The sequence below is a fragment of the Cricetulus griseus genome, chromosome 9 (assembly GCF_003668045.3).
Source record: "Cricetulus griseus strain 17A/GY chromosome 9, alternate assembly CriGri-PICRH-1.0, whole genome shotgun sequence".
In the NCBI taxonomy this organism is placed as follows: Eukaryota; Metazoa; Chordata; class Mammalia; order Rodentia; family Cricetidae; genus Cricetulus; species Cricetulus griseus.
The window spans coordinates 2,914,075-2,928,237 of record NC_048602.1 but is presented as its reverse complement, the minus strand read 5'-3'; the positions used below and the strand labels follow the sequence as shown (position 1 = coordinate 2,928,237).

Below are 14,163 nucleotides of genomic sequence, written 5' to 3'. Positions count from 1 at the left end.
TTAATCCCAGCATGAGGGAGGCAGAGGCAGGAGGATCTCTGTGAGTTCGAGACCAGCCTGGACTACAAGAGCTAGTTCCAGGACAGCCTCCAAAGCCACAGAAAAACCCTGTCTCGAAAAACCAATAAATAAATAAATAAATAAATAAATAAATAAATGGTTTATTAGGGGTTTTCATGACAAAGAGACACAACAGCTCCTGGCACACCAATTAAGTCAGAGTGGAAGTTGGGCATCGAAGAAACTCCTTATGGAATTTGCCTTCGACATGGCAAGACCAGCCATTTGGGCAAGAAACTGCTCTTGCCTGAACTGTTTGACTGTATGCCAGATAAACTGGACATGCAGGACGCACAGGAAAGTGACAGCTGAACTTACAAAACAAGAAGGGACAGTCCTTCAGGGTTCCTGCTTCATGGAAGAGTCTGCCAGACATTCTACAGGACACAGAGGAAAAAGGCTGACAAACTGCCAATACAGGCGGACGGTTTCAAATTTCCTGTCTGTCTGAGAAGTCTGCCAGACACACTCTAGGCCTATGGGGCTGAAGACAGATGCCCCATCCAGGCATTGAGAGGTCTCTGTCAATTCTAGAGTTTATATATTATCCTTCTGAGGCCTTTGATAGAGTTGAAGATAGTAATGGTTATAATTTTTCTTAGTTATGATAAAAGATAAGTTATATATGAAACTTTAGGCTCACAAACATAGGGTAGATGACAGAATATTTTCTTTAATTTTTTTCAAATGTTAATGGACTAAATATTGTTAACTATAGTTCTTGTTTGATGACTGTTTTGGTATATATAATTTTAGTATGTGCAAGTTAAAACCTTCCCTTTTATTTAGACAGAAAAGAGATGATGGGGGATGTCCTGTATGCTGTGAGTATGTGTTTCTCTTAGTGGTTGGTGAATAAATGCTGTTTGGCCAGTAGCCAGGCAGGAAGTATAGGCAGAGCTGCCACACTAGGAGAATTCTGGGAGGAGGGAGCGGCCAGGGAGATGCCATGTAGCTACTGGGAAGGTAGGACATTGGGCATTCTCCAGTGAGGTAAGGCCATGTAAAAAAACATAGATTAATAGTTATAAGTTAATAATTAAGAGGGAGCTAGCCAGTAAGAAGCCTAAGCCATAGATCAAACAGTTTATAAAATTAATGTAAGCCTCTGTGTGTTTATTTGGGGCTAAACGGCTATGGAATCAGGTGGGACAGAAACTCCGTCTACACCAATGAGGGGCTGGGGGTGCAGTTTAGTGCTGAGCTAACAGGTGCAGGCCGTGGATTCCATTTTCAGCATGAACCCCACCCCAAAAGAGACAAATCAAACAAATATAAATTATTACCCGGGGAAAGGAAGAATAGAATAGAAGATTGAAGGCAGAGCTATCTGAATTTATTTTGTTTTAGATTATTGTTTTTCTAAAAAAATCAAGCCAGTGAAATGGCTGCACCACAAAGGCACCTGTTGCCAACGCTGAAGACCTGAGTTGTTTGATCACTGGAACCCATAAAGTAGGAGAAAACTTCCACAAATTGTTGTCTTCTGACCTCCATATGCACACACACACACACACACACACACACACACACACACACACACACACACACTTTAAATGGAATTGAAAGACCTGTAAGAGGCTGGAGAGAAAGCAGCAGCTAAGATCACTAACTTGCTTTCTCTTCCAGAGGACCTGAGTTCATTCCCAGAACTCAAGCCAGGTAGCTCAAAACCAGCTGCAACTCCAGCTCCAGGTGAGCCGATTCCATCTCCGAGCCTGCAAGGACAGCCTCCCCCAGGGCATATATCAAGAGACGCATTGTCTTAGTCAGGGCTCTATTGCTGTGAAGACACCATGAGCACGGCAGCTCTTTAAAAAGACAGCATCTAACTGGGGCGGGCTCACAGGTCAGAGGTTGGGTCCATTCTCATCATGGCAGGAAGAAAGGCAGCGTGCAGGCAGACACGGTGCTGGACAAGGACCCGAGTGAGAGCTCTGCATCCAGATCCACAGCCAGCAGAGACAGCCACCGCGCTTGTCGTGGGCTTTTGAAAACCTCAGAGCCACCCCTTAAGACACTCTTCCCCCAATAGGCCACGCCCCCTTAAGACACTTCCCCCAATAGGCCACGCCCCCTTAAGACACTCTTCCCCCAATAGGCCACGCCCCCTTAAGACACTCTTCCCCCAATAAGGCCACGCCCCCTTAAGACACTTCCCCCAATAGGCCACGCCCCCTTAAGACACTTTCCCCCAATAGGCCACGCCCCCTTAAGACACTCTTCCCCCAATAGGCCACGCCCCCTTAAGACACTTCCCCCAATAGGCCACGCCCCCTTAAGACACTTCCCCAATAGGCCACGCCCCCTTAAGACACACTTCCCCAATAAGGCCACACCTCCCCTAAGACACTCTTCCCCCAATAAGGCCACGCCTCCCTTAAGAAAGACACTTCCCCCAATAGGCCACGCCTCCCCATCTTTTCAGATCTGCGCACCTTTAGAGGCCATCCTTATTCAAACCACCACACACAGGATTAAAAATTAAAAGGTGCACAAAGTATCATTTTTAGAGATATGCTAGAAAGTGGAAAAAGTTAAATTTGAATTAGAAACACCAATTAAGACCACCACTGATTTTTCAAATGCATGTCCTCCTCTGCCTACTGTGAGAGGCTAGAAGCAACAAGACGCCATAATTCTGCATCCTAAACACCAGAGGGCAGGAATACAAGTCTGCTTTAGTATTGTTTTTTTACTCTTCTGAATATTTGAGTTGATTTGATTTTTTTAAGATTTTATTTATTTATTATGTATACAAACATTCTGCTTCCATGCATATCTGCACACCAGAAGAGGGCGCCAGATCTCATAACGGATGGTTGTGAGCTACCATGTGGGTGCTGGGAATTGAACTCAGGACCTCTGAAAGAGCAGCCAGTGCTCTTAACCCTTGAGCCATCTCTCCAGACCTTGATTTTATTTTTTTAAAGACCAGATTTCACTATGTATCCTGGATGGCCTGGAACTGGCCATGTAGACTAGGTTGGCCTTGAACTCACAAAGATCTACCTGCCTTTACCTCCTGAGTGCTGGGATTAAAGGTGTACAGCACCATGGTTGACTTTTTGAAGGTTTTTTTTTTTTAATAACTGGAGGTGGGGGGAAGACAGCAGTCATTCTGATTTTGTTAATTGAAGATTAGTCTGTAGTCATATAATTAACAGCTGTTAAAACAGTCACCTTCGTACCTAATATAATAAGGAAGGGACAAGGCAAAGTCCAGTAATGCCAGTTCTTAGGCATATGAAGAATGAAACCATGACACTGGGGTAGGCACTGCCTAACCCCTCAAGGTCCAGAGCTCTATCCTACAAAGGGGGAGAACCCCGAGCCACCCCGACTGGCAAGGACTTGAACCTAACTCTTACAAGTATGCTCAAAGACTTAAGGACCAGATGGTTATAGCCAGTGTCTAAAGAAGCTTAGTTACAAAATGGGACTTTGTTGTGTTTTGGTTTCGAGACAGAACCTCACATAGCCCAAACTTGCTGTAGCAGAGTGACCTCCATCTCCTGAGTGCTAGGCTTACAAGAGTGCGCCATGGCACCTAGCTGTGTTTCCAAATGGGATCCGTGTTTAAAGGGCAGGATGTAAAACACAGGAAATAAAAATCTAATAGTGCTGTCCATACAACTTCATTCAACACTGACTGGAGTGTGGCATAAGATTGTCAGGAAAACTGAAAATAAATCAACTTACCAAGTTTCTATAAACATGACTGTCTACATAGAAAATCCTAGGGATTCTATGAAAATGTATTACAACTCCTGTGGAAAATATAAAACTATGCTGAAAGAAACTCAGACACAAACACAGAAACACAGGGAGAGCCAGAGCACACGCCTTTAGTCCCAGCACTCTCAGGAGAGGCACAGATCTCCTTATGTTCAAGGCCAGCTTGAGCTACATAGTGAGTTCTTGGTAAGCCAGGGTTACACAGTGAGATTCTATCTTTAAAAAAATTCTGGGCTGGAGAGATGGTTCAGTGGTTAAGATCACTGGCCTTCCAGAGGGCCAGAGTTCAATTCCCAGCACCCTCATGACAGCCCACAATTAGCTGTTAACTCCAGTTCCAGGGAATCAGACACTCTCATACAGACATGCACACAGGCAAAACACCAACGCACATAAAATAAAAATAATTTAAAAATCATGAAAGCACAGCCACACCTGTGGGTTACAAGATTTAACATTGTTATAAACGAATTAAAATGTTAACAACTAGATACAGATTCAATTCTTACTATCAAATCCTAATTTTTTTTTCTTGCAAAATTTTAAGGGACTCTAAGTAGCCAGCAAGCCTCTAAAAACAAAGCCAAAGTGCTGGGGATGTAGCTCAATAAGTAGAATACTTAGCTATTTATGAAGTCCTAGGTTCAATCCCCAGCACTACATAAAACTGACCATGGTAGTACATGCCTTTAATCCCAACACTCCTGAGGAGGAGGGGAGGGTTACTTTACCAACGGAGGTGCAAGCTAGTCTCAGCTGGAGACATTGTATCAAAACCAAACTAGAAAAAAAAAAAAAATGGCCGGCGATGGTGGCGCACGCCTTTAATCCCAGCACTCAGGGGGCAGAGGCAGGCGGATCTCTGAGTTCGAGGCCAGCCTGGTCTCCAGAGCCAGTGCCAGGATAGGCTCCAAAGCTACACAGAGAAACCCTGTCTCGAAAAAGAAAAAAAAAAACCAAACTAGCTAGAAGGACTCATACCCGATTTCAAAACTTACTACAAAGCTACAATTATCAAAACAGAGTGGTGCTATGATAATTGCAGACATACTGACCAGAAGAATAAAAAGCCCAGGGTGAACTCCTGCCTTTACAACGTGGTCCAATAATAGCTGATAAAAGGTACCAAAACCATTCTATGGGAAAACAATAGTCTTTCCAAAAACATCAAGGGGAAATGGAACGTTTCATGCCAAAGAATGAACTTATTAGCACCATAGAGAAAAATTAGTTCAAGGGGCCGGCAAGATGGCTCAGCGGGTATGGGCACTTGCTAGGGAAGCCTGGGACCCTGAGTTCAATCTCTGAAACCCATGTCAACATGGAAGAACAGAATTAGCTCTATAGCCTCCTCACCCATGTACCTCCTCATAATGAACATGAATGCACCCACACAAGAAAAATTGTAAAAAGCAAAGAAAACTAACTCAAAGCGTACCAGCGGCCTAACTGTGACACGGATGACTAGAGACTCTTTGATACAAACACAAAAGCTTTACATTGTGCTGTCAACTTTGGAAAAAAGTATCCCAGTTTACCGTGTTGAGTTGGCATTTACAAAAATTAACAGCCATATTGGTCTAGAAATGTTGAACTTAATTTTTTTTTCATTTGTACAGGGGTAACACACTGTATTAAATATGTAAGGTCTTAAAAAAAAAAGAAGGTATTTTGAGAGCCCATCCCATGTGAAGGATGCTCTCTTGACCTGGACACATGGGGAAGGGCCTAGGCCTGGTCCAGGACGATGTGGTAGACTTTGGGGAGCCCCTTTTGAGGGCCTTACCCTGCCTGGGGAGTGGAGGGGGGATGGCTAGGGACAGGTGGGATGTTGGGGGGAGGGGAGGGAGAGGGAGAAGGGATTGACATCTGAAGAAAGCTTGTTCCTAATTTGAACTAAAAAAAATAAAATAAAAAGCTTTACATTATACTTGGCATTGGGGGCTTGGATCTGTCACAGCAACAAAAGGAAAAAATAAACTGCTGACCTGAGCAAAACTGCATTTTATGTCTCCAGAAAGACCAAGTGATAGTCACTAGTGAGTGAGCCCACAAGTCCCAGTTTCCTTCCTGTTGCTGTGATAAATGCTGACCAGGATCAACCCAAGGGAAGAAAGGGCTTGTTCTGCAGTTCGTTACTGCAGGTGGCCACGGCAAGGCGCCAGGCACACCACACCCAGTCAAGAGCAGGGTGTGCCTGGATCCTGGCTAACTTTCTTAATTGTACAATGCAGGGCGCCAGGGCCCACAGTGGGCTGGGGCTTCCCACATCAATTACCAAAACAATCACACACACATGCCCACAGGCCAACCTGACCTAGGTAACTCCTAATTGAGACACTCTTCCCAGGCTGCGCCAATCAATTTTAAGTAACCAGCACACCATGAAATGGGAGAAAATGTTTGCAAACCACTCATCAGGTAAGGGATTGATATTCGGAACGTCGAGAGAGCTTCTAAGACTCAACAACCACACCAGAAACCTGAACCACTCAAAAAAAAAAAAAAAAAAAAAAACCAGACTGAGGACCTGAAATGGCATTTTCCCGACGAACCTAATACATGTGGCCAATGGTCTTGTGAAAGGACGCCTGGTGGGCTGTGGAGACAGACGGCCCTGTGGTTTAGAGCCCGTGGTTGGTTGCTCTTGAAGGAGACCAGAATCTAGTTCTCACCAGTTCCCAGCACCCACATCAGGTGACTCAGAACTGCCTGGAGCTCCGGCTCTGAAGGTACCAGCACTCACGGTGCACGCATCCAGGCGTTGTTGGACGCCTTTGATCCCAGCACTAGGGAGGCAGAGGCAGGAGGATCTCTGTGAGTTCGAGGCCAGCCTGGTCTACAAAGCTACACAGGGAAATCCTGTCTGGAAAAGCCAATAAATAGAATAATACAGTGTTAAAGATGATTGGGTGTGGTAGTGCACGGCTTTGATCCCAGCACCGGAGGCGCCAACAGAGGCAGGGGCATCTCTAAGTTCAAGGCCAGCCTCGTGTGCATAGGGAGTACCAAACAAACCAGGGCTGCAGAACTAAGACCCTAAAATAAATAAAATAAATAAATAAGCAGGGTCAGTAAGATGATCCAGTAAAAGGCGCTTGCAAAGCACACAGGCTTGACCACTCGGGGAGTCCAACCTCAGCTCCGTTGTCCTTTGACCTCTCTAGGTGTGCACCACGGCGCATGCTCTCCCGCAGAGGCTACGCGCGCAAATACCTGTTAGAGGAAGTGACTGTACCAGGGTGACTACAGCTTACACAATAAATTGAATTGTAGCGGACCAGCTCACCGACGGGTATTTAATTTTCCAGGGCTGGCGTTTGCGAGGCAGGTTCTCGGCATGTAGCCCAAGCTAGCCCAGAACTGGAAGCCATTGCCCTGCATGCTCCTCGCCTGGGACACTGGATGGTGGAAGGGTATCAGGGTGGGACACCCAGTTTGCAACCTAGGTCCCTGGGGTGTGCAACTCGCTTCTCCTGAAGGCCAGCCTGGGGCGCCCGGGCCGCGTGGGTGAGGGCTTGGGGAGGAAGGGGGGTCCTCACCTTTAGCACCAGGACCTCCAGCATCCTTCCCCTGCAGAGCCGCTCGCCCGCTCACCCGCTCGCCCGCTCGCACCACACCGGCTGGGAGGAGGCTCCCGGAGCAGGACAGCAGCCTGATGCTCCAGCCTGGCCTGGGGCCTGCCTGCGGCACGCGCACCTTTAACGGCCCGCGCTCACCCTGCGCCTGCGCACAGGCCTCGAGACGGCTGGAACGCACCTGCGCGCCAACCGCCCGCGTAACGGCCTGGCTGCGTACAGCGCCGCCCTGCGGCGGGGCGGTGAACTGCAAGGTGAGCAAGGATGCTCGGTCCCTCTCCTCCAGGGCAACCTGCACAGGCTCGCTCTCATCTTGTCCCCCGCTTCCCCCCAGGATGGAGTGGCTGCGTGCAAGCCAAGTCTCCAGCAGTGTGGCCTGCGGGGAAGCCCTACTCTCCACTGCCCTTGGGCCGGCTTCCACCCTTCATCACAGGGCATCTCCTGGACCTCTCCTGTATCAATAACCTGACTTTGGCTTGGAGCCACGGAGGACCTTGCTAATCAGCCACCCAGGTCTTATGGCACCATCTCCACCTGACCACATTGCGGAAAAGGCCCACCTTCAGAGCCAGGGTCTGCCCACACCTGTATTGCATTGTAAAGTGGTAGCACCGGGCTTCTTTCAACTCCCGTTTTCCCATCTCCTACTGGGATGGGCAGATACAGCGTTTGTGAGTTAGACGTGACCGATCACACTGTGAGACAGGCCAGCCAGAAGCACAGGAAGGTTAGCTATCTGTGGTTCTCTCTCTCTCTCTCTCTCTCTCTCTCTCTCTCTCTCTCTCTCTCTCTTTCTCTCTCTCAAGAATAATAGTCCTTTAAAATGAAAGGAACCACGACTCTGAAGAGGTGGTAGACCCAAATGGTTTTACAAAAGAATTCTTGGGTGAGTGAATTCTGAAAAAAAAAATTGCTTCAATTTGCATTTGATTGATTTGATTGTATTTATCTTCTGGTAAGAGAATCAAGACGGCAAAGAGAATTTGTTTCAAGCCAGTGTGGGAATTGGAGGAAAGGCGGTCATGAGTTTGGGAAACAAGGTACACAGGGCAGCCAATTTTCAAAGTAAGCCTGGGAAGTGAGGAGTAGGGGCACGCCTTTAATCCCAACCCTCAGGAGGCAGAGGCAGGCGGATCTCTGTGAGTTCCAGGACTACACAGAGAAACCCTGTCCCGAACCACAAATAAGCTTGGTTCTGGGGAAGTAGCTCAGTGGCCAAAGTGCTTGTTGCCACATACATATGAGGACCTGAGTTCGTTACCTAGACGCCTTAAAAAAAACCTTTTTCAAGACAGGGTTTCTCTCTGTACCTAGATTCCATTTTTAAAAAGCCAAGTGTGGTGATGCAATCCCAGTGCCAGGGAGGAAGAAATCAGCAGATCCCTGGAGCCATAGGCAGATCCCTGGGGCTTGATGACCAGCAAGCCTGGCCTATTTAGTAAGCATCCGGAGGGTGAAGAGACAAAAGAAAAAGAAAAAAAAGTCGCACTAGGTAGATGGTTCAGTGAGAGAGAAAACTTGCTGTGCCAACATGAGGACCTAAGCTCAAATCCCAAGCAACACCGGTAAAAGAAAAAAAAAAAAAGCTAGGAATGGCGGTATGTATGCCGGTAATCCCATAATGGGGGTGTGGGGAAGACACGATGGTTCCCAGGAACCCACCTGGTGACTTTCTGATTCAGAAAGAGATCCTGGCCCAAGAGACTACAATAGAGAGTGTATGCAGGCTTCCTTGTGTTCACTTGTGGGCAAGCATATCCCACGTGTGCACATTGCATGGCTACTGAGGGATGACACACAAGGTTTTCCTCTGTCATCCAGAGGTGCAGGCACACAGGAACGAATGAAATAAGCCTGAAGTCAGGCATGATGGTTTACTCCAGCAGTAGAAGAATGAGCAGGATTGCGAGTTTGAAGTCAGCCCGGACTGTAAGAACATGTCTCACAAAACACAACAGCATACACGTGGATGATTTCACCAGGACCCACAAATATGTATTTAAAGGCTCAGGAAAGGGGCTGGAGAGATGGCTCAGAGGTTGAGAGAACTGGCTGCTCTTCCAGAGGTCCCGAGTTCAATTCCCAGCAACCACATGGTGGCTCACAGCCATCCGTAATGAGATCTGATGCCCTCTTCTAGCCTGTAGGCAAACATGTAGGCAGATCACTGTATGCATAATAAATAAAATTTTAAAAGAAAAAAAAGGCTCAGGAAGGTGGAAGGAAACCAAATGGCTTCTCTGTTTATAGTACAGGACACTACTTTCTTCTTTGACTGGGCCCCATTGTTAGACTTTTGTTTAAATTATAAAGAAAAGGAGGAAGGCACAGGATGAGACACAGGATGAGACATATTAGACATAGTAACCATTATTATAGGCCCGGTAGAGTAGGGAGACTAAAGGAGAAGAGGAACACGGTTAATGGCTGACCACAGAGAAGAGAGAAAAGCAGAAGCAGACAAGAGCAGAGCGAAAAGTGTAGAGAGTAGAGAGCAGAGAGAAGTGTAGAGACAGCGTAAATGGGCATGGCTCTGTCTTTTAAAGGGGTCCTCTGCACCTGCGTGCAGACTTTGTTCCCATGGAACCCTGGGCTGACCAGGGTACTGCCTGTTACACCAGGTAACAGGGGCAGGCCAGCATAATGCCTGAGCCTTTCAATCCCACCTTATTTTAAAAAAGGTGGGGTGTTGGACATGGCAGGTTAAGGAATAAGGGGCGTCGAATTCTCAAAACAGCTTCCTGCTGACATGGGTATTGACCATCTCTTTGGGGGACCCGAGAAGGTTGGGGTGCTGCCACATCCTGGGGTAGCTGGTTGTTTCATCGAAGTCCAGGCTGTGTGGAACTCTCTGGCGCCTCTTAGACCTGGCAAGATGTTGGCAGAGCAGAGGACAAGGTTTAGAAAAAAATTTTTTCTTAGGTCCTGTCACTTGAGGGGAAGATTGTAAGATGAGGGAGGGGTCCCGAGGAGTCCCAACATGAGGGAAGGGAGTCCTGGGACCAGGGAAAGATTGAATAACTGGAGTGACTCTGACCTGTTTGTTTGGATCCAATTCAGCTCCCTGGAACTTAAACAAGAATCCTTAAGAGTTTGTGGAAACATAAGTATTAGACACATTAGCAGCATATTTTGATAGAAGCAACTTGGCTGAAAGCATTAACATTTTAAAATTGACATATTTTTAGGACAATGAAAAGCATCTTAATGTTGACCTTGTAGTTATGATCCTATAGTGGTATTGGTGAACTTTACTATGAACAGTAGCATGAGAAATAGAGAAATCAGGAACACATTTCATTCTTTTTAATGTCTCAACTCACTTTATCATCACTTAAGCCTTTTTATCCTCAGACCTTCATAACTTTAATTCATACACCTTACATTGCCATCTTAGACCTTCCATTTTCAGACCTTCCATTCTCAAACCTTCATAACTTGCATTTATCCACCGTGTTAGACCTTTCCATCCTCAGACCTTCGTAACTACATTCCCAGACCTTCATACACCTTACACTTTCCTATCTTCACATAGATAAACCCTAAAATACCTGTTCCTGAAATGTGTTTTGCTTTAAGCTGGCAAGACTACCAGTCATCAAAAGCATCAGAGTTCTTGAGAAGGATAAGATTTTACCTGAATCAATGATTAAAGAGTAACAGAGACTTGCCAGCAGGCTGCATGGACAGCCACCCCCAAGGTCCTCCATCCATAGTAGCGGGCTGCAGGACACCTGCCTTCTTGCTGATAGCATGTGACCTGTGGATTATGGACTACAGGAAGGCTCCCTACTGTTGGCCCAAGCAGCTCGGGGAAAGTCCATTCCACTGTCCTCTTGTCCACGGTCTGGAGTGCTTTGTAGTAGCTGAGGTGAAGGGCAGGGTTGCTCAGTGACTAGTGTTGTAACTGACTCGAGTTGAAGTTTCTTCAGTGCCCATCAGTCTTCTTGGAGGAAATGGGGTGGAGCCAGCAGCTGGCCTATCTGTCTGTTATAGGAAGCTTTTTAACAAAACATTTTGAATGCCATGTTCTCTAGATCTCTGAGCATTTGGGGGCTGTCTGTCTGTTTAGTATCTCAGCAGTCAAAAGTTTGCCTCTAGTTAGAGAAAAATCCCTTTTTGTAATAAAAAGCTGTACCTTTCTAAACGGCTTACAGGATGAACTGGGTGGTATAAATTGTTAGTTTGAAATAGGCCTTTATGATTTTAAACTTTCATCATTTAAAGATACATAGCAATTTAGAATTATGAGACTTAGCACAGTTTAATTTAAGTTGTATATAGAGTTAGATAAGTATAAAGTTAAATTACAGGTACAGAGACAAGCAGGACTGGACAACAGCAAAAGGAGGAACCAGATTGTAGCAAACAGACAGGAGATTTAAAGGGACAGAGTAGAGTTAAACAGAGGGCCCTGGAAAGACACAGTATTCTGTAAACAAGCCATGAGCAACAGAGCCAGTGAAAGAAGAAATCACAGACAAAAAAATAAAAAGCAAAAAGAATCTGGAGGGGCTGGGCGGTGGTTGCGCACGCCTTTAATCCCAGCACTTGGGAGGCAGAGGCAGGAGGATCTCTGTGAGTTCGAGACCAGCCTGGTCTCCAGAGCGAGTTCCAGGATAGGCTCCAAAGCCACAGAGAAACCCTGTCTCGAAAAACCAAAAAAAAAAAAAGAAAAGAAAAGAAAAAATCTGACAGAGAGCAAAAGTCCGGCGGCCAGGTTTGCTGGCACAGGCCGCTGGAGTGGACGTGCCCACAGGTAGGTCACATGGCCAAGATGGTGGTCCCCTGGTATAAGCCTCTTTTTTGTTTACCAGCCTGTCTGGAGCCCTTACCAGGTTTTGACCTGGGAGGACTGACAAACTCAGCGAGTTGGTTTTGAGTGTAAGTTTTACTTCACACTTATGTCAAAGCAACACACAAGCATAAGCAAACAACCCTAAGAACCACAGACAATAGGCACAGCAGGGGGTACCTCTCCTGCAGCGGCCCACAAGTTCCAGCTGGGGCCTTCCTCTGTATTCAGTCTCCTGAGGGCCTGGTGTCATGGAAATCAGGCTCAGAACAGGCGGCACCCAGCTTGATGGACTGGTTGTCAGGTTAGCGGAGGAGAGCTCCAGGACATAGAGTCGTGGTTCACTCTAAAATTCCCAGTTCTGAGCTGGTCCTTAAATAGTTGCTAAGTCTGTTAATCACACTCTGCCACGCTTGACACGTTTTCACTCTTATCTACAATGGCTGCGTAGTGAGCCTACGCTCCCTTTCCTTTAATCTTTCTTCAGCCAGGCAATGCCTGCCTGGTTGTAGCCTCTGTCCTAATCTCCCTCCAGCCAGGCCTTTGCCTGCCTGGTTACAAGGCTCCTTACACCACCTGTTGGCTGCAACCAGAAAGGTTCCTCTATGCATTTCCCATGGGTGAGGCAAGTGGAAAAATTGGCAAAAGCTCCTCTCCGGATGCCCGTCGGCCCGTGGGAGTTGCCAGGGGCCTGGCCCCAAAGGGGACACAGCTGTCCAAACTGAAAAAGCAAAAAAGCACCACTCCTGGAGCGGGATCCTGTAAGAACCCCCGGAAGCTCAGGTCTGCAGAATCTTTTCCCAGGACTGTGACCACCCCAATCACCATGAGGAAGCAGACACTAGAAACAAACAGCAAGAGGCTTTAATGAAAGGTGGACGTTTGTGCAAACGGGCTCCCTCAGCATGCAGGCTAGAGAGCAGCCCCGTCCCCCAGGCACAGGCGTTTTTAAAGGCAAAAAAAGCTTAGGGAGGGGCGTGACCAGAGTCATGGGTTCCTCCTAGGAGGCCCTTTGTCTTGAGGAGAGGGCTGGGAATCAGATGGCCTCCTGACTCACCAGTTGTAAAACCTGCAGACCTCAGGATATGCTTATCTTGCCTGAGCAAATGGTAGCTATCTCTTTGTTTCACAGGGACCCTTAATTGTTAATTATTGACACATTGGCCAGTGGGGCAATCTGTTTCCTCCATGAGCCCCTCGGGGAGGGTGGCCATCTGGGAATTCTTGGTACCCAGTTATCTTATGGCCTTGTAAGCTGGTAAATTCCAGGCCCTAAGTCATAGTAGTGGCCTTAGTTTCTGGGTTAGGCTGCCCTACATTCAGTTTGGAGAGTTTCCTTATCTGGGCTATATTTCTTTGCTAATTTTTAAGTCTTTCAATCCCAAACCGGATCGGAGGGAAATTCAAGGGATGTCTTACCAGATTGTAGCAAACAGGCAGATGAGTCGGTTCCAAAGATGCTTAGTTGAAAAAAGCGGCGAGTTGAAGTTCCGGCATCTCAGGCCGCTGCAGGCAGGAGGAAGTGCCAGGAAAACCGAGATGGAAGTGGGTCATGAGTTCAGATTTTAGGATCCCCGATATTTCCCGTGCCCCTGGCAGGAGAGGTTAGAGAAAAAGCCTATCCCGCCAGCAAGCTGCTGGAGAGCTTACGGAGAGAGCCTAAACCAGTTGGGCGCCAATGTTAAAATTTTGTTTAAATTAGCTATAAAGAAAAAGAGAGACTGATGAGCCATAAGACTAAGAGACATAGTAGACAGATTAATTGGTTTATTATAGGCCTGGCAGAGCAGGGAGACTAAAGGAGAAGAGGGAGAGGGAAAATGGCTGACCGCCATGGCCGGTCACCAGAGAGAGAGAGAAACAGAAGCAGAGAAGAGTAGAGTGTGTAGAGAGAGTAGAGAGAACACAGAGAGAGAAGTAGAGAGAGTAGAGAGAGCAGAGAGAAGTGTAGAGAGCGTACATGGGCATGGATCTGTCTTTTAAAGGGGTCCT

The 14,163-nt window shown here is 46.9% G+C and overlaps 1 protein-coding gene across 1 annotated transcript in view; it reads right to left on the bottom strand.

Moving 5' to 3' along the window:
• The window catches only part of Tdrd12 (tudor domain containing 12), an 80,043-nt gene extending 72,026 nt beyond the window's left edge, over positions 1–8,017 (bottom strand). The window contains exons 1-2 of the mRNA XM_035449469.1: positions 7,916–8,017; positions 7,396–7,752 (exon numbers count right to left, since the gene is read on the bottom strand). Coding sequence (XP_035305360.1) covers positions 7,396–7,752; positions 7,916–8,017 — 459 coding nt within the window. The remainder of the gene's footprint in view (positions 1–7,395; positions 7,753–7,915) is intronic.
• Positions 8,018–14,163: the final 6,146 nt, after the last annotated feature.